At 34.5% G+C, this 27,852-nt stretch overlaps 1 protein-coding gene across 2 annotated transcripts; it reads left to right on the top strand.

The window, feature by feature from the left end:
- On the top strand, window positions 1–27,738 carry LOC116266808 (cycloartenol synthase 2-like). 2 transcript variants are annotated; one of them, XM_031648196.2, is made up of 18 exons: window positions 1–268; window positions 3,328–3,513; window positions 4,847–4,936; window positions 5,099–5,296; window positions 7,265–7,349; window positions 10,686–10,852; window positions 13,146–13,334; window positions 15,362–15,475; window positions 15,579–15,701; window positions 15,799–15,921; window positions 15,997–16,095; window positions 17,519–17,575; window positions 19,190–19,236; window positions 19,329–19,472; window positions 22,047–22,224; window positions 22,785–22,865; window positions 26,755–26,838; window positions 27,452–27,738. In XM_031648196.2, the coding sequence occupies exons 1-18, from the start codon at window positions 68–70 to the stop codon at window positions 27,563–27,565; spliced, it is 2,280 nt and encodes a 759-aa protein (XP_031504056.1). In that variant the 5' UTR covers window positions 1–67; the 3' UTR covers window positions 27,566–27,738. The 2 variants fall into 2 exon arrangements, with proteins under 2 accessions (XP_031504056.1, XP_031504057.1); XM_031648197.2 differs by lacking the exon at window positions 26,755–26,838.
- The last annotated feature ends 114 nt before the right edge of the window (window positions 27,739–27,852 follow it).

Consider the following 27,852-nt stretch of genomic DNA (forward strand, 5'->3'; position numbering starts at 1 on the left):
GGTAGGTAGAGTTGAGAGTTCTCCTTGTTCCTCTCTCTCTTTCTCTCTCGCACACACACACAGAAGGATGTGGAGGCTGAAGGTGGGGGAGGGAGTCGGAGATACATGGCTGAGGACGGCCAACAATCACCTGGGGAGGCAGGTGTGGGAGTTCGATCCCGATTTCGGGTCCGAGGAAGATCGAAAGGCGATTGAAGAGGCGCAGGCAAATTTCACCAGACATCGGTTTGAGAAGAAGCACAGCTCGGATCTGATCATGAGAATGCAGGTGAGGATGCATGGAGCGATAATTTCATCCTCTCCCTATATATATATATATATATATCATGCATGCATGTAGGGATTTTTTCCTCCTAGCTACCTACTTGTGAGACCAACCATGCATTCTTTCTATATGTTGAACTTCACTTTAGTTCTTTCATTTCAGAGTAAAGCAGTCAATCTTCTAATTAGTGCTTGGCCTAAGAAGGCTTCAGTCACCACCTTCTGTTGCTGCCTTTGATAGGAAGAATAGAATACATAGAGAGAGAGAGAGAGCAAAGCGGTTATGTACTTAGGTGCACTAATTTTTTCATGCACCAGTATGATTAATGACAAAAATATTTCCAGTTAATAGAAAACCAACTTAAGTTCACGTGTTGTTGTGCGCCAAACTTAAATACAATGATCAAAAGCTATGTAATTTTGATTCATTTTCTTTTTGTACACTGCTGTATACTTGTTCTTGATCATTTCTCGTGGTCCGTTAGATTCTCTTTCTGTCCACAGTGAGTTGCTAATAACTAAATCTTGAAATGTCTTCACAATATCAGTCACATCCGTATGGAAGTTGAAGAGAGAGAGAGGGAGAGAGAGGACGACTTGGTTTGCAGTAAGGAACATTAGTGACGGTTTATAATGCAGCAACGAAGCAACGATTCATGAGTTGAGAAAGATTCGTGGTGTTTTTAACGATAGTTTTTTTACTTTTTAGCCATTCAGTAAAATCCTCCATACAACAATATAGAATTCTTACACATACAAACACAAATATATATATATATATTGAAATCAACTGACTGCTGAATGGCTTTATATTTAGAGTCTATCGGTAAGAACAACATAAACATTGATTAAAAACACTGTGTACTTTTGCAGCACAATAAAACGTTGCTAATACTCCTGTAGTATAGTGCTTTTAGTGACAATTTTTAAATATTTTGTCATCCAACAACATTTAGCAATGAACATTTATTGGCAAGTTGAGGTGTGCATTCCGGGTTCGACCCCCAGCCGCAGGCCCAAAGATGGGCTCAATAGAAGGGTGTGGGGACCGGGGCTCGACCCCCAGCTGCAGGCCAACCCGGTCAAGATAAAAGTCTTATCTTTTATCTTGAGCGTTGTGTCTTGGTGTCGTGAACCCAATTTCCCTTTTGTTTTTTTTATCCCGTCTTCCAAAGATGTCTTGGAAGACCCTTTATCCATTTACGTCAATTGATTTTCTAGTATCCTTACACAAGGCCATGCGCTTTAACGCTTGGCAGCCGACCGGTACCCAGTAATTGGCTCGACCTTAGGAATGGGCCTGAGTACTAGCACTGTAGCTGGCCCGATAGAACCAGACTTGTTAGGCTCAGCCTACGGCCACTGATTGAACCAGACTTGTTAGGGTCAGCCCAGTCAGCCTGTCAGCAGTCTGGTAGACCATACAATTATTTTGCATCTGAAAAATAGAATTTAATATAATTAAATTGGTAAACTATAAAAATATTAACTTTTATCTTAATACAAATGGGGCTTTTGTTCGGAAAAGGCCCCCTGTCCCATGTATAGGAAAGAAGGAAATGGAATGAATTGTCAAAATTATAGTTGTTTAGTTTATACAAAGGACAGGAAAAAAAAAGAACTTAAGTTGGTTTAACTGCTCCTAACACCTTTTATTTTGATTGTATGTGCACGTATGCAAATAGAAAAAATTGAATGCCTTCTCGTACACACTAGCTGCATTATTAGTTGGGTTTGCGTTTGGACATGTTTTTTTCATCAAATATATGTCACTCTAAAATATGGCCTTTTGGTAAGATTTTTTTTTTGTCATGCATAACCCACCGATCGGCCAGTATGTACTATCTAATGGCCTTCTCTTAAATTTTTGATTTCTTGTTTTATATATTTAAAATATTTTAAGTTGGCTTTCACAATATATATATATATATATATATATATATATATATATAAACCCATAGCGTTCTTGCATCATATTATGCCAAGGGTTGGGTGCAATAGGCATGGACCCCAAGAATGTTAACCGATCGGATTCAGATCAGATATATTCTTAATCATATCTGTTTTTTTAGATATTCGCATATTTAGATATATTCTGATATAAATAGAGCAATCTGCGTTCCTGAAAACATGTCAATTTGGCAAGTGCATTGTACTCGAGGTCATATTTTATCACTCGAATGGAGCTCAGCACAAGTACGAGAGCCTCTACCCAACTTGTCATAAGATTCAGGCCATATTTTTGGTCCTTTTTTTGTCATTTTATGTAGGCCTAGGCATGGCGCCAGCCTAGCCTGATAAGAAGTAGGGCTCAGTTTAGACTGCTTCCCATGAATGCGGCCCAGGTCGGACTTGACACCCAAAACTGAGCCCAGGCTCAGCCCAGATATATATGTAAATCAACAAAAATAATATTAAAAATGGCTTATGAGACTGAATCGAGCTTAGTGGGACCAACCCAGGCTGGCCCGGCAACTTATCGAGCCGGCCTAATGCTTAATTTTTGGGCCCGAATCAGACCAAGTACCAGTCGAGTCCCAGATTCTATGCATTAATCTTGCAATGCTTGACAATGTAGCGATGCACCAATTGACTTACAGCAGGGGAGAGTTGCGGTAGAAATCAGCTTCCAATCGGACAGTGGGTTTCTCCTTTCATTTACTCAAAATTAAAAAAACGAGTAGCAAGCTGTCATCCAAAAAGGAAAACCCAATTTCATCAAATAGAGAGCATACTTTCTTGCAATATGTAGTACGCTAGAGTCATTGGAAATCAAGCATCTGCCAGTCTTGGTTGTGTACTTCATGGTCAATTTTCTTCTTCTTCTTTTACTTATTGGAAAGATTGGTTGAATTTTCATTTGATAAGTATAGGGGCTAAATTCAATTTAATTTTCCATGCAATATATTCAACAACTTTTAGAAAAATGCACATTAATGCAGTTTAACTTCTAGTACTCATGTGGCTGCTTGTCTATGAACCCATTGATAAACATAATTAGTTTCTTAATTAGCTAGTATGGAAACCCACACTAAGACCCCTGGTCCTTTTAAACTAATGCAGTTTGCAAGAGAAAATCCATGTGACTTGTCCATCCCCCAAGTGTTCGTTAAAGATGGTGAAGATCCTTCAGTGGAGGCTGTGACACAGACTTTGCAAAGGGCTGTCAAATTCTACTCAACTTTACAAGCACATGATGGCCATTGGCCTGGTGATTTTGCTGGTACATTGTTTTATATGCCTGGATTGGTAAGTTTCTAGGTTTTTCTTTCTTTCTCAATCTCTTATATAGGAAAAGTCAATGTCATCATGTGTCAAATAGTTGCCGGATGGCTAAATATTAAAATTTCGTTATTAACGTGACTATAAATCATTGCTAAAGCCACCATAAATTGTGATTTACAAATTTAGTGAACATCCTACATACGACAACATATAATTATTTTATATATGTATATATGTATACACACACACACAATACGGAACGGAACTTCGATTGCTCTGACCATTTGGATGCTCCGGATCTTACTATATATATATACACACACACGCACATGCACACGCACAAGCACACACACATAAAATACGGAATGTGGATTTCTCTGACGATTTGGATGCTTCGGATACAGAAGGAGAGGGACGCCGGAAGAAGAAGGGTGGGGAAGGGAGAGTGAGGAAGAATGAGAGAGAGAGAGAGAGAGAAAGGAGAGGAGATTTGGACCATCCACTTACAAATCGGACAGTTTAGATTTGATGGCTATTCAATATAGAGTCACCTTTTAACTATCCTCTGCATTTATGTTCAGCTGTCATTCACCGTCAGCATGCCTAATGTTTAATCTCTGCACAAATACACAACAATCATTTTAAAAATTTTAGTTTACCGCTTGTGTTAAAATGTGTAGAAATTTATTGTTTTTTTAATTAAATAAAAAAATTACGATATAAACTTTCCACTAAAATTTTCCTCCTCAGCATTTTTGGTGAACTTGTCCCCTTTGTGATTGAACCTTTGATGCACCCTGCATCGTTGCTGGCTTCCCTTGGATTTCACTTTGTTTGCATTCTCAACTGCTCAAGGTTTATCTGACGGGTGCCTCTCCCTCCCTCTCCTCTTTAGGTTTTCCTTTCACCTTTTGAGTTAGGTGAAAATACTTCGCTCATCCTTCCTCTAAATCTTTTTATTCCATTCATCTATCCATCTTCCACCATGATAACGGAAGCAGAGAGTGGACAAAAGGGAGAAGAAGGAGAAGGTGTAGGCAAAGCCCTAGTGAGGGGTGGGCATCTTCTTCAAGACATGGTTATTGTGTTTCTGAAAACATCTCTTTGAGATTTGCCTGAAAACATTATCCACTTAAATGTATTTTTTTTTTTTAAAGTCAGGCATGTGTTTGAGAAACCATGCAATGTTATGTGCTGATTGTAATTTTTCCTGAGAACTATTCAGTTTCAAGAGGGGGAGATCTAAGTGGTGTTTTTTTTTTTTTTTCGTATTCTGTTAACTGGATGGACATAACAATCCAAGCAATAGAAAATAAATGGGCAGGAATTATCAACATTTTTGCATGTTGTACTGCAGGTAATTGTTCTATACATTACTGGAGCCTTGCATAATGTTCTATCCTCAGTGCATATACAAGAGATGTGTAACTATATATATAATCATCAGGCAAGGATGAACATTACACATTCCTCATTGTTTTTTTTTTTATTGCTCTCTCTCTCCTTTTTCTCTTTACTCTTCTTTGTTGTTGCCGGAAATTGGATATTTTTTCTGAGATGTTTAAAATGTTTTGAGGGAGTTGCACTATTGTGCATATTATGGTTTTAGAATGAAGATGGAGGGTGGGGATTTCATATCGAAGGTCCTAGTACGATGTTTGGTACAGCATTAAACTACGTCACTTTAAGATTGCTTGGTGAGAGACTTGAAGGAAAGGAATCATGTCCATTGGAGAAAGCACGAAAATGGATCCTTGATCGAGGTGGTGCCATTTTCATACCATCATGGGGAAAGATGTGGCTTTCGGTATGGTATTGGACCTCTAATTTTTTTTGTGCACATTTGTGGATTTCAATATAATAACATATCTTGTTTTATATTGTCAATTAAGATGCTTGTGTCTTTTTCAAATGCACCCTGTCCCATGAGCAATTTGGCTACAATGCATGGAGATCGTGACCTCATTTAATACCTGTTGTCAGAAAATATTAAGTATAGACATGCATGATAGATTATGCATTTCTTATGTCATAATGTGGTGGAAAACAGAAACTAGTACAATAAATTTTACATATGGTGGATGAATGCATGCATACCACTTGGGTGTAGAGGAGCTCATGCCTAGGTTCCAAATCCTTGCAAAAGTGTGAGATAAGTTTTGAAGAATCATAACTTCTGTTTTGAGGTAAGCTAATCCATACTGATGGCAGGAAACTTGCATGTGTACGTCACCATTCACCAGAAGCTGCACTTTTTCTAAAGATGATAAATTCACCATAGTGTCTTCAACATTGTTGGTTGCTATATTAATTGAGAAAACACCAATCATTCAGTCCCTTGATTTTTTTCTTAGTTACTTAAAATGATGATATTCGAACTACATAAATATGATCCTCTAAGAGGTCATTCCATCCAAATATAATCCTTCGAATCATGTAAAGACTCACTCCTGAAAAGGGACAGTTTTTAGAATACACGTTAACTTTTGGTAACATCAAAACAAACTCAAGGTCCTGAAGTTGTTAAAGATGCATACAAGTTTTCTTTGACCCCCCTCTCTCTCTTTTATTGGATAATAGAAAAAGTGAACTGTATGTCTATGTCATGTTTGCATCTAAGTCACACAGACATGTCAAAAATGGCGCTGCACCAGCATTGATGCAGGTGCGGGTGAATCCATGCCTTGACATGGCACCCGACTTGGTTTGACCAAGTTGGGTGCTGCAGAATGCACTCTCTCTTGTTTTCTCTTGTTTTTTTCTTTTTTTCCTCTCCCATCTTCTCTCTCTCTTGCCTCTGTTTTCTCTCTTTTACCCCCTTTTTCCCCTCTCTTTTAAGAGAGTTTTCTTTTCAAAGGACGAGAAACTTGACATCCGTTTTAAAGGACATCATATTTTATTAGTCTACATTTTAATTTTTTTAATGAAGATTACAGACTTGCTCGTCCTTTTTAAAGGATGATTAAGGTTGTTGGCTGCTCTCCGTTAAGGAGGACGATCGTGCCTCTCATCCTTTCATTTGTTTATTTGAAATTTGAATGAGTTTAACATAACCTTGATAAAAAAAAATAAAAATGCAATAAACCATTAAACTTTAGTTACTTATATAATAGATTATATATGTATGCCCTCGCTACAGCTGCACCCACATTTTTTTGGAACCTGCCGCATACTCCAACAGCACAGGCAGCCTGCATCTATGAGACATAGGTTTGCAATAAGTGGCACAACAAAACAACCTATAAGAATAAACTGTCATATGGTTTTGTGAGAAAGAAGAAGCACAAGCTGCAAATATTGAATATTTGATTGAGAGGATAACTGAGGCTAGTCTTTCGCTTATTGAATTACTTGGTAGCTGCATAGTTTAAGATAAGGAAAAAAAAAACAGAACTAAGAAGTTAAAAGGCAACACAAAGGTTCAAACATCATTAGTTGACCTTGAATATGAGGAACCAAGGTTAAATGGATCAAAATGTCTTTTGTTAATCAATGGCGCAAAAATTAGGTGTGTTTTTAACAATATAAATGTTTTACATTTGCTTTTAATCTTCATCGGTAGTTCAAAGTGCATTTCGGAATTTCCTTTTATGAATTCTGCATTTGTGTTGGTACATGCTGCACAAACTTCGTTCATTAGTCTATATTTTTAGAATATGAACTTTTGCAAAAGCTGAGTATGTAACATACAATTCATTTTTCTTTTCACAAAAGTATGTATTTTTAGAAAATGAGGGACTGAAGCAAGTTAATATTTCTTGATTAACTATTATAGGTGCTTGGATTATACGATTGGTCTGGCAACAACCCATTGCCCCCTGAGATATGGCTTCTTCCTACCTTCCTTCCTATTCATCCAGGTAATGGTCAATTGTTGTTGGTAATTTCACTTGGTTATTGGAGATATAAACCCCATTTTCCCCAGTAGCTAGTTGCCATTAGCTAGTTGCCATTACAATTAAGCAACGGATGTTGATCTTTGAATAGAACTTCCTGCACACACTACTGCACAAGAAGATATCTCCCAAAAAGTTAGTTTTCCTCATTCCCAAAACTGAAATTCGGTTCTTGTAAAAACTAGAGCCTGACTTTGTCACTGCCAACTATTGATAATTGCTGAACTTTTTTGAGGTGTGACATTGTGAATTGGTTTCCCCATGTAAAATTAGTCTATCCTTTTACCTTTTGAACTTCGTGGGTCAAATTAGTACTCATTGTCAGTTCCTAAGCAGTGTTATCTTGATGGAGATTATTGATTACATTTTCTAATGAGTAACAGTCTAATCCATTCTATCTTAGTCTTATTGAGATACTTATTTTTGCATAACCATGTAGTAAATTAGGTTCCACAATAAGTGCTTTCATCTTTCTAAATCTTTGTAGATAACCTAGTGCTCATAAAACTACGATGCCTAATGACACTATCACCTGATATGTCTTTAGTACCTAAATCAAAAGGTAGATTTGTCTAGTGTTCATAATATGTATTTTGTGTAAATACTTGTCACATACTGACTTAATACAACTTCTAGGAAAAACCCATAGTAATATCAGAAAAGTCCAAACTTGTACCAATATGAGCATAAGGGAAGGAGCAGGTAGCATCAGTGTCAGACAACATTCCAGGATAACATGGAACAAAAATAGAGTAGAGTAAGTATATTTGTTTGTGTTCAAGATTAATAGTAGTAACCATGTAAAATTGCCTAGTTCTTTTCTCCTATAGCTAAGGCTGTTGTTCACCTATAAGCTTACAGTAATTATTTAATATTCATCCTTTTTGTGTCTACTTTAATAGAATGCCATTGCTAACTACAATTGGCACATGTTCTAGTTATACCATCTGCATTAATTCTCCTAGTTTTATGAAAGTTGTTTCTGTTATTATGAGAATTATCAAATTTGTGCTTCTTTACTAGAGGTGCTGGTTTTGTAGCCTGTGTACCAGAATTATGGGGTTTCTGGTTACAATATTTGGGCTTCTCTAGTTGCTTATCTTTTTGAAGTCTCTCTCTTTTGAAGTACAGTCACTATTTTCTTTTCTTTTCTGGAAATATGTCCCTACGATTTATTAGCAAATAAAGATTCATGACAAACATGTCTTAAACAATGCAACAACAATCTATAGAATACTAAAAAATTATAAACTCACAAAGATGATGATGGTTCTTCACCATAAGCACATAAAAGCACAACAAAAGGCCACCAAAATTGCTGAGGAAGCATAGAATTTTGAATATTGTAGAAAGCCCTTTTTTTCTACAGATACTCCAGCATGTCTATTCGGAGTTGTTGGGCCACTTGAACCAAGGTCGAGGTTTCAAATTGACCTTAAAATTTTGAAAAAAAATTAGTACAAAAAATACGAACGATGATAAATCTATATCCATTATATATCTAATATGCATACAAAAAAGTGTATACACACTTATCCATTATATATCTAATATGCATACAAAAAAGTGTATACACACTTATCCATTATATATATATATACACACACACACAAATACACACATAGAGGAGGATTCAGATCTACTCCTTACCAGTTGTTACCGGATGAATGGCTAAATAGGTGGATTCCCTTTTGCTTTTAATTCGTTCCTTTCCTCTCTCTCTTTCTCACTGGGCCGGAGGGGGTGTTCGGCTAGAAAGGGAGAGAGGGGAAGGAAAACAAGAGAGAGAGAGAGAGAGAGAGTTTTAGATAAGGTGAGATGAAAGGAAAAAGAAAAAAGGAAAATGATCATGACTATCTAACAGACACACACCAATGCTTGTTAACTTGAAGATGAGATGAAAGGGAAATGATCATGACTATCTAACGCAAATACACAAATGCTTGTTACTTTATTGTTGCCCTGCTTCTATTAGGGTTGAAATTCTCATCTTAGTGCCTTCATACGCTTTAGCTGGTCATAGGTATGCCAGGTAGTATTAGTAGGACATCAATCCATATGGAAATCCACCCAAGCATTCTTGAGTTGTCACTTTAGCTTTCCAAAATTGCTAGATCAAGGTTGCTCTAGATTTTAGTAGGTCTGAATTTGCCCATGGTCCTCAACCACCGCACTTGGAGGGGGAACCAGATCATGCCTTGGGCCCTTGGGCCATGGCATTTTGCCATGGTCCTCTTCCAAGCCAATCAAGCCAGGGCACGTAATCAGAAAGGAGGTCGCAATGACCACACTCATTTGACTAGTTATCAAAAGCACATGTCTCTGCAAAATCGAAAGTCCATATTTGGATTATTATTATTACTTTTTTAATTAGATGGACTCATGTCCAATGCAAGGAAGTTGGTAGCCAGAAGATATAAGAACTGAGACGACTGAAAGCCTGCTGGATGATGGCTGCAACTAGTCCCCGTTCATTAACATGCGAGTTCAAATTATCAATAAACTTGATAATTAGTTCACAAATATTTTTGAAAGCATGTCTCAAAAGAATTTCAAAATCAACTTTGGGATAAGTTTTACTCACCAAGTTCTGTGGAGGAATGTCAATCACACACTACATTACCTCTCTCATAACCTATGCCTATTACCCACTACCACAACCATAGAGCACTCGATTCTATCCCAAATGGTGGAATAGTAGCTTGCAGTGATTCACCTAACACATGAGGTCTTAGTTCGTGTCTAGGGTGGCCCAAATGTGTTGGGGAAAAGAATAATAAAAGCATCTGGCCCTTCATGCATGCACAGATTTCCAGATCTGGCTAATTCTTCAAGCAGGGGTAGAGGGAAAGCGTCAACAAAAAGGAGGAAAACAACTTTTTGGAAAGGATGAGATTACCATGTATCCACCTAATTTTGTTTATTTTCAAATTTTCTTTTATTGTTTCCCAAAAAATCGGTCATCCTTGGTGGATTCACATGGCCTGAAGGCTAATTATACTTTTTCAAAAAAAAAAAGCTTCTTTTGCTTGTATTATTTTATTGTAACAAACTAACATAGATAAAAAAATAAGAAAATAGAAAGAAAAAAATAGGATGTTCCATCCAGTTAGAAGCATCTCAAGGTAGCAAAAAAAAAAAGAGAAAAAGGAACTGATGAACAAGCTTAGAATTACTTTTGAAAAAAAAAAATCCGATAATAAAGAAGAAAAAAAGCCATTGGATGCACATCCTACAATGGAAACACATTTGACATGAGGATTTCTCTAGTGATTATTTTTTATATGTTTGTTCATGCAGGAAAATTGTGGTGTCATTGTCGCATGGTCTACACACCCATGAGCTACTTGTATGGAAATAGATTTGTTGGTCCTATCACAGAAACAGTCTTGGAACTACGCAAAGAGCTTCTTCCTCTACCATATGATCAAGTAGATTGGAATAAAACACGAAATTTATCTGCAAAGGTTGGTGAATGCATATTGACCATTACTCACTCATGCATTTTTAGCAGGAGCCCTGCTTCAGGACTTATAATGCCATTCTTTACCCCCGGCTCATTTTAGCTTGCTTTTTGCTAAGTGTATTTTTTGATTAATGATTTTCTGCATCGAACTTATATATATGTATATATATGCACACACACACACACACAGATATATATATATATATATATATGTATGTATGTATGTGTGTGTGTGTATGTTTATACATGCATACATACATATAATATGCATATACATATATGTATGTATTTATGTATGTATATAGTCATTTGGCCTTTCCATCAATCTGAAGCTGTTTTTGATAAGTTAAGCTGTATTGATGAACTTGAGCATTCAAAAATCTACAATTTAGAAAAGATTGTCAAATTCTAATCTATGGATTGATTTGGGGAATGAGTTCATTAACCATCTTGAGATTTTTAGCTCGTAAAGTATAACAAAACCTTCATGATTTTTTAGTGAATCCTATAATTTTCGATATTCTAAGTTCATTTAAGTCATCAAAACCAGCTTTAGAACAAATCACATCATTTGCATTATATTTGGAGATACATCTACAGATATGTTGTCTAGTGTGTGTCACTTAGCTTCTTCAGTGCTCTGAAATTGTTTTTTGTGAACCCAGGTGCCAAATGGGTAAACTTGAAGTGCTCAAACTATAGCATTTGAAAAACAAATTTTGAAAGTTCAAAGTAAAGATTGGGTTCTAAATAATCATGACATCAACAGCTTAGATTTGTTGGCTGATAAAAACCAACCCATACATCATATTTTCATGATTTCTTTTTTGAGTCATATAGTCTTGGATAATCTTCATTCATATGTGGCATTAGATTTACAAGAAAAAACTCCAATGCATTGGAAATAACATACACCTCCTTGAATGTCATTATAATTGGAAAGGACAGGCACCCTGGATGTCTTTATATATGTCGGTGCACATGTGCTTGTACCTCTATTTATAGGTTTCTAAACTATTATATGTCTTTGTGAACAAAATGTCATTTTTAGTTTTATTACTATTGTCCTAAAATCATGGTCAAATCTGCAAGATTGTGGTGGAAAGAACATCATATTCAGGTCACAAACCAGCATGTTTTGATGGAATTTATCTTTATCAGAAATAGTGTTCCCATGCCAAGGAAATCTGAGAGGCAACTCCATGACAGTTAAGGAACCTTTTTCCCAATTGTGGAGTTCTCTCTTGAGTTACATCATTCAAAACTTGGACATTTGTGAACAAATAGTATAGGATTGTCTATAACTCTAGCTGATGTTTGGCACTCTAACAAGAACCTCTTGTGAGGAGTTAATTAACCAATAATTGCTTGGTCCTGCTTCATTCCTAATACATCATTTTGGATTACGGACATGTGTAATTTATTAAACCATTGCTAACTCTGTGTTCCTTTGTGATGAACTCAGTTTGACAAATCAAAATAGCCGACAAATCATAACTATTATAAAGGCAATAGTTTGTTTTTCCAAGGATGGTTGAATTGTTGTTTTTTTAGAAAATAATTAATAGGGAAAATTGGAGGGAAACATGGAGGAAAAACATTTGCATATGTGTCAAGAAATGATGAATGAGGGCACACTGAGAGAAAACAAATAATGGGTAGTGCAACGACATGAAAAAGGACAAGTACAAATGTGATATATGCATATGTCTGGGTCATATTTGACATGTGAGACATATTAGGTTCAAATATGATGTGATATATATGTCTACTCCAGATCTCTGCAAAAGGAAAAATGGCCACAAATGATCAGGTTTAAAATATGATGCGGCATATATGTTTGCTTCAGATCTGTGACAAATAAGAAAATGCAAGCTTGATGTCCGGGTTTGCTCAACCGCAACATGAGGAAGAAGAGAATACAAGAGAGAAAGGGGATTTCTTCAGTGGTATAATTGCAAGGTCAAGGGTTCTAGACATTCTAATCATATTAATCATAAAGATGTGAATTTAAAGGACTTAAAAAATACAAGAGTAAATAATAAAATAACAAGATTGTCAATCTAGATCGGATCAAGACCCGATGCAGAAAGACACATATATACATGTGCCTTTTCAAACCTCTTTGTTCCTTAAGTTGTACATGGTCTTAAACCATGAACCTGCCTTTAGGCATGCAAAATCTATCAGCATTTCTGCTTCTTCGCATTTCATTGGTCTGAACTCCAGCATTTATAACTTGTATTTTCTATCTAACTCTATGTTTTCTACTTATACTCATATTTTTGCTGTAGGAGGACCAGTACTACCTGAATCCACTCATACAAGATGTTCTTTGGGCAGCATTTCACAAGATTGTGGAACCATTCCTAAGGCATTGGCCTGGGTCTGTCTTAAGGGAGAAGGCTTTACATACAGTGATGCAACATATACACTATGAGGATGAAAATACTCATTATGTTTGCATTGGTGCAGTGAACAAGGTTTGTTTAAATATGTTATGCTTGTTGCTATTCCTTGAACGTGGCCTTATGGAGACATGACTTTCTTATATTACATGTGAAAGAAATAAAATGCAAGAGCCATGTTGATTGATGTAGTTTTTGTTAAAAATATGCAGATTCAAACCAAAATCTCTCTTGAATATAAAACAAAGGGAGAGCAGAAAGATGGAGGCTACAAACAGTCACAAAATTCCAACTCTCACCATGACCTTATCTCTTGGCATTATAAAGTAAAAGACTTCCATGAAGGATGATTATGTCCCCCATCAAGTAATAATGAATACAATCATACAAAATACACAATACAGAATAAGTTATGTCTCCACCCAAGATCCAGACTAGATCTGAATCTATGTTATCTTGACAGCCTTCCTCAAGTTGTACATGGTTTTGAATCATGAACAACTTGCCTTCAAGAACCAAAACATATGCTTCAAAATTAAAGGCATCACAGCAGCTGACAGCGACAAAAGACTTCAGGTCACTAGAAATCATATGTGATGAAGAATGTGAAAAAGCACAACACCAAAAAATGACGTCTAACATAAGTCTTACAATTAGAAAATCGTGTCAAAGGTAGGAAGGCTATATTCCAGAACTCACATTGGAGAACTTGTTTTCAGATTTGAAGAGGAGATATTTTAGACTTCAACAAACACAATTTCAAAGGAGAAAGCAGAAGGAAAATGATGAATATGAAGGAAACAAGGAAGAAGATTGGTGAAAAGAGAAATAGATCATCTAACCCACTTAACTGGAGAAGCAGTGATCCCTTGGGTCACTCTTTTAGAATCCATGCTACCAACACTTCTTTGATACCATGTCAGTTTTTAATGTTCAAAGTCCACTATGAAAACCAAGATGAAAATATAAAGGAGAAATTTCAGCAGCCTCAAAGATGATAGGAAGCATGCCCTAGTCCTTCACTAAAAGATAACGTTCTACATGAAAAAATACATATAGCATTAATTACAAAAATTAGAAATATGCCATTGTCTTCTAAGACTGCTTGCGAGAATGTACAACTAGATCAGATATATTAGGGACCCACGTCTAGTATAAGTCTTATTATGACTTTTCAATTTCATCACTAAGGCTCTTGCTTCAGCTAGATTTCAGTTTATACTTAGCAAACCTTCTGTGATAACACCATCAGTTTGAAGGGATGTTAAATCACATGTAGTAATTCTTGTAAGTACATCTATATGCATTTGTATATACTATATATGTCACAATATTTTATTGTTTTACATATATACACACACACCACATAGGTCTCTTGCATATATTTTCTATTTTTCTGTTTTATGTATGTTTCTATTTTTTTCTATATTTTGTTTTTTGTTTCAGCTGACTGATCGATGGACCTAGTCATTGGCTAGAAAACTAGTCATTGGAGCTTGCTCTCTGGCTGTCTCCTTTCTTTTTATCTCTATGTTTCTTATTATAAAAAAGGGACTGATTTCCTATGCTTGGTGTGGTCTTAGAGCCTGGTTTGCAACGATTCTCAATTTAGTAATACATTTGGCTTTTATTTGATTTGAGAGTTTCTTGTGTGTGAGAATTGGTGGACATTATTAGAACCTTTAAGTGACAGTTTTCTTGATTATTTTATGTTGTTTTAGCTCTGATTTACTTGTGTTCCCATCTTTTTTGTTACGTAGTTTTTGCTTACAAATTTTTCTTTCATTTCTTTTGTAAAGTAGCACATGGAATCAAACTATATTAGTGATATGACATGTGGATAGATTGGTACATTTAAAAGTGTAAAAGGTAGCTTAAATTTATCAAATCATGACATCAAGAAAAGTAGCAAATTATTTATGTAATTGCCTTATCTTAGTGGGGCCAATTCGGTGCATATTGGCTGCTACACACATAACATTCTAGAAGCTCTTTCTATGCTGAGAAAGAGCCTTTCTGAATGCTTTCCCATTAACTATCATACTTAGGGTCTATTAGTTTCTTAGACAATTATATGGCTAACAAGTTGTTTGAAATGATAGGTCCTAAATATGCTTTGTTGTTGGGTTGAAGATCGAAATTCAGAAGCATTTAAATTGCATCTTTCAAGAATACCAGATTATTTATGGGTTGCAGAAGATGGAATGAAGATGAAGGTGATAAAAAAATAATGCCTACTAGTTCAATCATATTAACTTGGACTCTGATAACTGTTAAAGAATTTCACTATATATTTTGTTTAAAATAATATATTGGCAGGGTAACAATGGAGGCCAGTTGTGGGATACTGGTTTGGCTATTCAATCAATACTTGCAACTGAACTTGTTTCAGATTGTAAAACGACTCTTAGGAAAGCACATGACTTCATAAAATGTTCACAGGTTTGTTTGTTGTGCCTACATTCAAGGCTGCTGATTAGGCATTTCAAGCTTTGTGATTCATAGCATTTCAATGATGAACTTGGTCCTTGTTCTAAAGGTTCAAGACAATTGCTATGGTGACTTTACCTCATGGCATCGCCACACATCAAAAGGTGCTTGGACTTTATCAACAACAGACTATAGATGGCAAGGCTCAGATTGCACTGCCGAAGTTCTGAAGGTGTCAAAATTTAGTGCCACCAAGATCAATGTTCAATTTGACCATATTCAATTGTGATTTTTAATTCATTTTCAGGCTGCCCTTTTACTTGCAAAATTACCATCAAATGTGGTAGGAGAACCTCTGGCAGTAGAGAAATTTTATGATGCTGTGGATTTGATCCTATCTCTACAGGCAAGCTGAATAGTTTACCATATCTAACTTTTCATTGATTGAAAATTGTTAACAAATTTCAGTATCATGTTTCGATTACAGAACATGAGATAAGGATGAACTGCATAATGCATACTAGGGAGTAACTCATAAACCAAGTTGCCACAAGACTACATGGATTTGAGAATTTTGTTGTTGTTTTGGCTTTCCTAATTTATCTTTGTAGGTCAATTTTGTTTCTAATTGGTATGATGTATGATTGTCTTCATTGGCTGTTGCTTCTATCACACGGTTATATTGATTTCCAAGTTGTATCGGTGTACTCCATTCAAATCAATTTCTTGTTTTTCCTTTTCATAGTGTGTTAATGATTATGCTAAGTCCATGTCTATCTTTTTGCAATTTGAAAAATGTTTCTTATGCATAATAAAAAATAAACAAGAAAAAAATTTCTAATTCTTTTGGATGAGTATCTTTCAAATATTTGTAGCTATCTTACGAGATAAGAGCTAAAAGAGTTCATTCTGTACAAACTGATTCATTCATAATAAGAAAATCTATATTGTGTCCTGGAAAGGGATGTGAAATAAGGCTGTTGATGTCACACACTATTTCATCATGAAAGGAGAAGAATCAGAATCTGGTTAATCAAGTTTGTTCTGATCCAAATATCCATTTGAAATTTTAAATTTAATATTTTCATAAGACTTTCTTAACTGAGTTCAATTGCTTCTGCATGATATCAAAGGTTCCACTATGTTCATTATGAAATATGAACCAAAAGTTCCTTAACTAAGAGAAAAGAGAGCAGTTGTTGGTGGCCTATATCACCTCAACTTTGTCACAAGAGGTTCTTGTAGCAATTCTAGATGAATGTACAACTGGTAGCCTATACATATGTGTGTACATATAAATATATACAAATTATTACATTGTTTAACACTCAAACATGTAGGCTAAGACACAACATATAAAATAAATCTTTTATTAGAGGGAAAAAATGCTTATCAAATACATTACCTAAATAAGGAAAAATCTCATAATGCATACAACTCATGGGTTGAGTACGCTGTTGGGCTTGCACCAGTGGGAATTTTTTTACATTATATACACATAATAGACACACACATTTCAGATTTTTTTTTCTTTTTTTCTTTTTTCTTTCTCTCACTTGATCACCTAATTCTCCTTCCACATTTTTTCCTTTCTACAACCATTCTTTCAAGGACTGGAAAATACACTCATATAATTTCTTAGATACATGTGGTTCTTGGTTAGTATTGGATGTAGTTCCAGAACATCTTAATTTTTACATGCCTTTCTACCCAATTTTGTTATCCAATCTCTACTTTATTGGGCAGCTATGCCTTCGAAAAATAATTATTCTTCTCATTGTACTATTATGTGGATTACCATACTATTTTCTTTGCATGGTTTCTCACAGAATAAATGTGGTGGCTTTGCGACTTATGAGCTATCAAGATCATATGCATGGTTGGAGGTATATCTTTAGTCTATGCATTAAATTTTCTTTTGTTGAAGATAAAGGAAATTTTTGCAAAACCAAAATTCCCATGTTGTAGCTTCAAGTTCAATTATTTCATGTCACACTAGAGCATCTTTTGAAACATTGAAGTGGGTGGGATGAGGAAAAATAGAATAGAAATGGTGCATTATGTTGTAGCTCACTAACTGTTTATAGTCTATGATCAAGAACTGTAGCTTCACAAAGAATCCAAAGAGAATGTTACCATGAACCCAATGCACTTTATGATAGATAATTCACTGCTTAAATAGGTACAAAAGTTGAGCAATAAAAGTATCAGAAACAAAGAAAAACCTATGAACTGCTTAATAGGTCACTTTAGTAACACTATTATATGATGGCTTCATAGAGCTGTATATTGTGAAGAATCTTCTCATTTTCATTCTTTCATGTTGCTTATGTATGTCAATTTTGCACCTTGTATCATGAACATTACCAACAACAATTTGTGTTTACTTGAGGTTTTATTTGACTGAGAGTAAAACTTGCATTTACGTCCATTCACAACATAAAGACCTAGCTGATAAGTGATGGTAACTCATGGAATCAACTATAAAATCAAAGAACCTTATAGGTATTGCTTGGAGCATTCAATTCCTAGAACTAAACACTACTTTAATCAACTGAGTGGAAGAACTTGGAAAAATTAGGTAATAGCTGCACTATGTGCATCTATTTGGTGCTAAGCTTTTGCGTAAATTTTGTATACCAAATATAAACTGATAAGTAAGGGTGTATAAGGTTGAATAACAGCATCTATTCATAAGACAGACCATGTTTATAAACTGATAAGTAAGGGTGTATAAGGTTGAATAACAGCATCTATTCATAAGACAGACCATGTTTAGCAACTGTTGAGTTTTCCTTGTGTATAGTTTAGTGGTTGATTGATCTAATCCATAGAAACCTGAAAGGAAAATGTGCAAGATACAAGGTATAAAGGAAAGGTGTAATCATTCAGTTTCACAAGATCCCAATTCAATAGTTCAATAACATAGCATCATGGCTATGTAGGAAATAGGGGAGCGCTGTAGGGATCACAAGATCCTTTGTTCTTGTGAAAGGGCCAATATATTTAGGTTGAATTACACAAAGCATTGCTCAATGTCCACCAATAGTCATTTATATAATATCAATGTTGTTATTTAGTTTTAGAGGGTCATATGGTGTTCATGTATACCATAAAGCATGATGGAAGGGAATTCGTGTATCCCACTGATCCTATATCTTAGTGCATAATATTTGCTCACTCAACCAGCCAACTTTTCCATAAATGAAATATGAATGGTTTAACCATGAGTATTGGGAAAAAGGAAGTGTTATTTTTCTTTCTTGTTGCTATGTGAAATGTGCTACAATAGGATAACAAGTTAACATGTGAAAAATGCTTTATTTTCTTGTTACTAGTTAACAAATATGAATTAGGGGCTCAAAACTTGTATAATTGTAGATAAGTTCTTATATTTGTTAGTTGCAATTACATGTTGATTTTTCTAGAATGCTTGATAACTTTGGTATCACACTCTTTGCCCATTTTAAATCTAAATGAATCCATTATGTCACTTTCAGGTCATGAATCCATCTAAGATCTTTGCGGACATAATGATTGATTATCCGTGAGTACTTTCTCATCTTATGTTTGATCCAACAACAAGTTACTGGGCAATACTTCATTATGCACTAATGTCCTTTTTCTTTGTTCATTTAGATTCACAGAATGTACATCATCTGTTGTTCAAGCTTTAGCAGCTTTTAGAAAAGTATATCCTGACTATCGAAAGGAAGATATAGAGATTTGTATCGCAAAGTCTCTTAGTTTCATTAAAAAGATGCAATTACCTGATGGATCATGGTGAGCTTGTTTACTCTCTTCCATCATTCTAAGTAACTTCTTTTTTATGATATATAGTATATATATAGAATGCTGAAGTTAGAATATCATTGTTTTGATTGTGCAAATAGAACCACTAAACTGCTATTGCTATATACTATTACCATCATAAGTTTTTCAGAATAATCAACACCAAAATTCTCATTATCATAATAGATGTTCCTAACTTTTTGTACACTTACCATTCATTCTGCACAATTTAACTTGATTACCGTTAGTATATTTTTCTAAATTGGAATGGCCAAAGCCGGCTCACAATATGTTTTTTTTTTAATTATTTCATGTCAATCTTTTTAATCACATCCTAACTAATAGTGAAGGGAATATTGTTTTAAGAGTGCTAGAAAATTTTGTTGTAGTTGTTGCTTATCATCAAAACTATAAGAGCATATTTTAAAAGTATTTTCAAAACTTATTCGTGCTTTTAAACTGATTAAAAAAGTGAGGTGAACTTATAGCTTTTTTTTTTTTGAGGAAAGAATGGTAAATTTATGATTTTTGGCTGAACAAAATATTAGATGTTCCTTTGGCAATACCAAAGAACCTGTTTTTGCATTATTGGCAAAGTGCAGCTACTTCACTATGTAGGTGTTGTAATAGATGCATAAGTTCAGTAAGAGTTTATTGACAGTAAAAGACGAATGAATTTGATCTAGTAACAAAGTAATGAAAAATCAATGCTTAATATTAAGGATTTCATATTTGCACTAGAGTTATGTTGCAGCTTATGTTAAGGTAGGAGAAAATTAATGAAAGGGAATTTAGGAAAGTAAGAGGGAAGAAAATAGAAGAAATTGAGAGAAAGAAAGGACTATATGAGTTGGAGGGAGAGAGAGAGAGAATCTATTAGGCTCCAAATCACATTTAACTAATGATTAGGTTAAAGACAATCTATCAGTTAGGCATACCTACTTGACTGAAATTATGTATGGGCAACGACAACCAAAACTATGTTGCTTTGAATATTTGCTTTCAAATCACTTCCTCAAGATGTAAAATTTAATGAAAAAATATATGCAAAAATAGGTTGTCCAATGTTTTGTTGCAAATATACAAAGAAACAGTAAAATCTTTATGAGAACATAGGAGGAATGAGGGTCAAAACCTTAACTTAAGTCCTAAAGAATACAACAAAAGACAAGGGTGCCTATCACTTATAAGCACAATACACAAACATTTGCATGTATAACATATATGTGTGTGTGTAATTTATTGAATGTTATTTCTCCTAATACTATTCAACCAAGTAATGAAATGTCCCAGATAATTTGTTGGTTGAGATCCACATAATTTAAACAAACGAAAACATTTGAAGTACCTCATTGAAAGTGTAAAATGAAGATTTTGAACATAAAAAACCAGTGGGTGCCAATGCGTGGGAAGTTGATGCAACTTAATTTTATTTACAAAATTTGTGGTTCCAAACGTGTTTTGTTACAAGAAAACTTTGTTGATTATGAATCTATATAAGTCAATAGAACTCTATCATAACTAGGCCAAATATGGTGGGTCCCACTTAGTTTTCCTATTTATATCAAGCAAGAGGAAACTTTTTCTAGGCCAGAATCTTTTCCCTTTGGCTTCACTTTTATCTATGCTGATAAGTTTTCCCTTTGAAGGAGGGATTTTTTTACCTTGTCTGTTCTTACACCCTCATAACAGTTTCTAGCTTTCTTTCCCTGTCATGAATGTGCCAATTATTGAATATGCCCTAATCTAATGTTGGTACATAGTGCATATATATGTGTGTGTGTGTATGTGTGTAAATATATGTATATGTATTTGTATATATATATATAGATATGTATATATATATGTATATATATATATATATATATCCATCGAACTGGTTAATTTTAAGTATTTTTCTAAAACATTTACTGCATAGTTACATAAAAGTATTTGAAAATGCCGGAGAAAAAGAAAAATAGGACATCTAGATTGGACTTTATGGGCCAAAAATCTAAAACCATTAATCTAAAAACCAAGATAAAATTCAATGTGCTCATTGCATGTTCAAAGTTCTTTTGAATTTTATAATTTTGGACATTTTATATCTGTCGATATAGTTGAATTAAAAATGGTCCAAAAGGGCTGCACAACCATTTTCAGCAATCTAATCTGAGGATATGTATTAATTTTGCTTGAACTTGCCACCTAAAAGTTGTTCCAACATACAGTTTGTCCACTTTCCAAATTCTAGCAAGTCACTTAAATTATGTATCACATTTATCATGAGAAATGACCTGTACAAGAAAAGTACAGTAGAAAGCTACAGGACAACAATAGTGCATTAGCATTAATATTTTTCTTCCCATCCATTGAGCAGTCCTAGTTTTCTTTTTTTTTTATTATTATAGAATGGCCTAATCCATATGAGCAGACTATCCTATCACTCCTGAACAATTAAGATGCCTCCTTAAATTGGATGATGAATTTCAATTGCTGACTCACCTGTTCTTGATTGTTCTTTCTCCTCTCACAATGCCCTTTAAAATGTAACACTAATCAATGGGAATATATATTCTGACATAGGTATGGTTATTGGGGTATATGTTTCACGAATGGCACATGGTTCGGGGTTGAGGGGCTGGTGGCTGGTGGCATGACCTATGAGAATTGCTCTGCAATCCGTAAAGCATGTGAATTTTTGCTATCAAAACAACTAGAATCTGGAGGTTGGGGTGAAAGCTATCTTTCATGCCAGAATATGGTAAGATTCGTCCTTGATGCCTATTTTGCTTAATCAATATTTAACCAAGTATTAAGACTATTGCAGAAATATCATAACTGCATTTCATTATCACTCAATTAAATTCACGTGTAAAATGGGATTTTTCATATGATTTATCTTGTCTTTAATATGTCTAATATGGGAAAATACACAGCAGATACGATGTATCTTATGAATCTTATAATCTGTCATTAAACATTAATGTAGGAGGAATAATCATTCTGCTTAGAAATTAAACAATAAGGAATAAGCAGCTTCGTATCTATATATATTTATTGCATTTCTACAAACATAAGGATTTTGATCTACTGGGGCTTCATAACATTATATCTCAAGAGAAAGTAAAAGCTAAAGCAGAGAAAATTGTTCTGAAATTCTCATAATTCAATGGTCCTTGACAAAAAAATTCTATTTGTCCCCAACTTGTCATAATTTAATTTTTTTTTTATTTATGACTGAACAAAGGAGGGGTGCTTCCTTCTGTATTAATTAAATGGTTAATGACAGAAATTTTCTAATATTGATGCATGTTCAATAAGGAATACACAAACCTGACAGGAAACCGCTCACATTTTGTCAATACATCTTGGGCAATGCTTGCACTACTTAGTGCTGGACAGGTATGACTTATTTTTCAGACCAAGTAAAGTTTTTGTTTTCTGATGGCTGATTGTTCTGGAAGCATGTCAATCATACATTTATAGGTAATTGAACAACAACCTTATTCTCTTGATCTACTGTTTAGGACATAGTTTTTTAGCTCAGTATATTGTTATAATATTATGTTCTCTCTGCCCCTATACTATGTATGTGCCATTGACCTATCTACTTAAGTTTAAAATTTGATGTAATGAGAGTTATATGTAGATGTAGCATGTTTTCTCTTATGGTTCTACTGATGTAAAGACATAACATAACTCTATTGCATGTTATTGGTTCCTTTTCTTGTTGGGCTGTTAATCGTTTTGTAGTTTTACCTAACATTGTTTTGTGCATCATATTTCTTACTTTATGGGTCAATTCTAAGTTCACCTATTCTAGAGGGAAGTCATCTGTTTGGTTTTCTATCATAGGGCTCATAGGGCTAGTATAATAGCTGCTGCAAGAAAAGGTGAACCATCTTAATGAAGCCATCTTAGCATAAATCTTGGAGCTATCTTTGGCTTAGCATTTTATCTAGATTCATTTTTTTTTTTTAGACGAATTTATATGTAGCACTCACTTTAGAAGCATAGTGAAGGATCTAAGGTATCGGAATGTTAAGATCTGACTTTTTCTTTTCAAATGTTTTGGAGGTAAGTGAACAAAATGTCTAAGGCCTTATACGGGGACTGGCTATATATACTGTTTGTACCTATGTATGACACAAGTATACCAAAAAAAAAAAAAAAAATCTTCTTTTTTGCTTATAGTCTATGTCACACACTCACAATATCCTAGCGACCCGATACAGTACCAATACACTGCTGGGTATGGTCAAAATTGTACCAGGTTTGGTCAATTCCCAGAACTGTATCCATCCATTTTAAGACTCAGTCAAAATTTACAGTCATTTTGAGTTTGGATTTAGGGTTTTTTTTACTGTTACTGTGTATATACCATGGATACCATGCAAATACCATGGCTATGGATACTATTTAATACTATAATAATGAAGGTTAATTGTATATTTAGTGTTGTAATAATGAAGGTTAACTACATATTTAATGTCATTATAATGAAAACTAGACAAAAAGAGGCATAATAAAGGTGGGAGAGAGAGAGAGAGAGAACCCAATTACCGAACCTTACGCCGCAGTACGTAAAACTGTATTAATGAAGGGATGTAACGAAAAATTTCTGGATCTTGATTTCTAAAAAATTAAGTATAGCTTAAGAATAGAATTTCCATCATAAAGTCTAAATAGTACACAGTCATATATATATATATATATATATATATATATATATATATATATATATATATATATATATATATAGACACACACACACACATGTACCGCCGTACCCAAGCTTTTTGAAAATGCTCTGTATCCTCACCTATATGACATAGCTGATAATGAATTTGATTGTTTAGCTTAGCGTTGTCAAGTGGTATCGTATGATATGTATGTCGCTTTTTCATTTTACGATACGATATACAACCCATGTCGCAAATAGGTGGTGTATCATAGATGTATGGTACAAATAGTTGGATACAGGTCAAATCTTTGATTGTTGCGTGGAATCAGCCATGCATAATAGGTCTGATATTTCATGAGTTTTACTAATCATATATAATTTGTAAGCATATATGTTGTTACTAATAGCTACTACACAATTAATGTGCCAAACAGATCTAAGCACCGAAAAGGTATTGTAAGGTACACGTGATTTAAACTTAATATGAACATTATTGGCTATGTTGTTATGAATAAATGATTAAATTCTCTAATAAACCTTGTCTATAAATTTCTTTTTGGCAATATATGAATGACTATTTGCATTCTTTAAAAGATAGTAAATGGGTATCAAAACAAATAAGTTTTTGTTATGCATGACTTATACTGCTAGGAGTCTTTTAATGGTCATAAAATGTTTTTCTTCATAGGCTCTTCTATAAAAAAAAAAACCTTGAAAACTCTAATTTCTTGAATGGAATCAGCGACAATTTTCTTTTTATTGATTTTTTCTGATATTTCCTATTTTTCATTTATTTTCTGTTTTTTGAATTAAAAATAAATTTTACAATATGTTTATGATATGATGTAATACTTTATGATATGGCGTGCCTATTAGGTTGACTGATACAGGTTCTGATATGCTTTTTACAACATTGGTTTAGATAACCCATCTAAACTTCAAAATGGAAAAGAAAAGTATAGACATTGATTATGTTAGCTATGGTCCTTGTCCTTGTGGTTGAGTAGCAAGGAATGGTAGTGGGAATGACGATATACGACAATCAATGAATCAAATACTCTGACCTGCCGTGCTGATGGGCAAACAGGGGCGTCTTTCTTTAGAGTGGTTCTTTAGAGTGGTACAACAACCTTCCATTGTGTGAGACAGCTAATCTTAACAATGCAAAACAGATAAAGGCATGAAGGGTCCAAATGCCCCTAAGTAGTATACACCGGATCAGATCTACAGTGAAATTCCAAACAAACAAAATACCACGTCATAACAACCTCCCTCAATCTGATATGCCTCTGTGTCATGCTCGGCTTGCTTTTAAGGAAACAAAAATCTCCTTATGTGAACCCTTTACAGAACAAATTTGCAACTTGATTTGTCTGGCGTGTGCTGCTATGAATCCCATGCCTCTCTATTAGCCCCATTGTTTGATTCTTCAATTTGATCCAAACAAAAGAGTGTAACAATACAAAAATGCATTGTTCACAAAAATATATTCCACATTTACTTATCTAAAATCATAATTATTTGGGAGGCGGGGGGAGGGATATATGTTTGTGGTTTACATATTAAGCTGAAGATAAATTGGTCAGGAAATTTCTATACCACTATGTTGAGAGTTCTTGTCGTGAGGGGTTTATTAGAAAATTAGTAGTGATCATAGGAGGCATTGTCAATAGTTTTATCTTATTTGGTGGACTTATTACGTAATTCTCTATGCCGAGCATCATCTTTATTAACTTGAGGTTAGGGCTAATCTAATTGATTTTTTTATTCTTTAAACTTGTTGCAACCTGGTATCAGAGAATGGCAAAATTGGGAAAAGATTTCATTATCTCAATAGATTTGCAGTAATCGGCTAGATTGGAATTCTAGAAAATTATTTGAACATATTTGACAGTAAAACCAAACTAAGTGTTAATTTCAAGAATAAAGGATTTATGAATATAGAAAACTTTAGATCATATATAACTTTTCTAAGCTTGCATATAGAAGTAGATTGTCATTACATTCTTGACATGACACAAATTGGAGTTATGTCTTTCATTAATGTTTCTTCAAAAGATCAAGTAGCCGATGTGTTTACAAAGTGACTTCCAATTGCTAGATAAATAAAATGTTGTATCAAGTTGAACATGATTGACATCTATGCGCCACAACTTAAGGGGTAGTGCTGAGAGTTATTATCTAAAGTGGTTTATTAGGCAACTAGTAGTGGTTGTAGGAGGTACTTTTTAATAATTTTATCTTACTTGGTGGACTTATTATGAAATTTTCTGTGTGGACCATAATTGTTATTAATGTGAGGTTAGGGCTAATTTAATTGTTTCTTTGTTCTCCTCCAAACCTGTTGCAAACACTAATTATCAGATGGACATTAAAGAGTTCTAATTTCACGCCTATTTTTTGGAGTTCACTTGGTAGTCTCGCATTTGCTATTTGGATAATAGTTGCTTTCCCAAGGAATGACTTATTAGTTCCCTTTTTGTTTTTTTCTCTTCTTTTTTTTTCTCTGCCCACCACTAAACTCTACTCATGTCCTTTATTTTCCTAACCACCAATATACCTTGAGATTTAATTACTTGATAACTAGCAAATTTCTTTTGGAGTTAGGCTGAGAGAGATCCAAAACCTCTGCATCGTGCAGCAAGAGTGTTAATTAATGGCCAAATGGAAAATGGGGATTTCCCCCAGCAGGTATGTATTCCCATTGAATTTCACCATCATTTTATCTGTGAAGGCTTTGCTCATAAGTAGGGTTTCACATGAGCTGAATTGAGCTCGAGATGAGCTCAACTCAACTCAAAAAAATGTGAGCATGACCTTGGCCTGAACTCATAGAACATACTCGAGCTTAACTTGACAATGCAATGTCGAGCTCGAGCTCGATTCACTTAACTCATTTGACTTGTTTATGTTAAGCATGTCTCATTTCTTTTAACTCGCTTAGTTGCTACTCATTTAACTATTCTGTCATTATATTTCAGCATCCATTATGTAGTTTAGCTGTCAAGTTCTTACAATTCGAACTCGACTAATTAACATTCCAAGCATACATTTGAACTTGAGCTCAACTTGTTTATAAGTGTGTCGATTTCAAGTTGTGTTCTGATGATTGAGCTAGAGTTGAGCTCGAGCTGGTTCGACTCATTGTGCAGCCCTACTTAAAAGCTTTCTCACATGAATATATATGGGTGATTGATTCTTAGTCTTCTTGGAAAATGAAATGGCATATTGCAATGGGATATGCTTTTGTCTATGTATTCTCATCTATCTATCTATTCCTAATATGTCTTTTTATCATTGTTAGGAAATTATGGGTGTTACCAACAGATACTGCATGATCAGTTATTCTGCATACAGGAATGTATTCCCAATATGGGCCATGGGGGAGTATCGCAAACACATGCTTTCAGCCTTCTAAAAATCATTTCTATTATAGCTTCTTGTTGAGTAATACTCTGAGTCGGGATCCATGTTTCCACCTTCACACAGTTGTATTGTGAAAGCTATGTAATAAGCAAATCTGTAATAAGGTGTAGACAATTCTACTAGATGGACGGAATTCTATAATATTTTGAGACAATAAAAAGTCTGCAAAGGGTATTTCACAATTTTTCCTAATAATAATGGATTATGACAAAGATTATTTTCGCCCTACCTGTGAAATGCAAATCATATAGAACAGTATGTCACCATCATTTTGATCCA

The sequence above is a fragment of the Nymphaea colorata genome, chromosome 13, assembly GCF_008831285.2.
Source record: "Nymphaea colorata isolate Beijing-Zhang1983 chromosome 13, ASM883128v2, whole genome shotgun sequence".
Classification (NCBI taxonomy): Eukaryota; Viridiplantae; Streptophyta; class Magnoliopsida; order Nymphaeales; family Nymphaeaceae; genus Nymphaea; species Nymphaea colorata.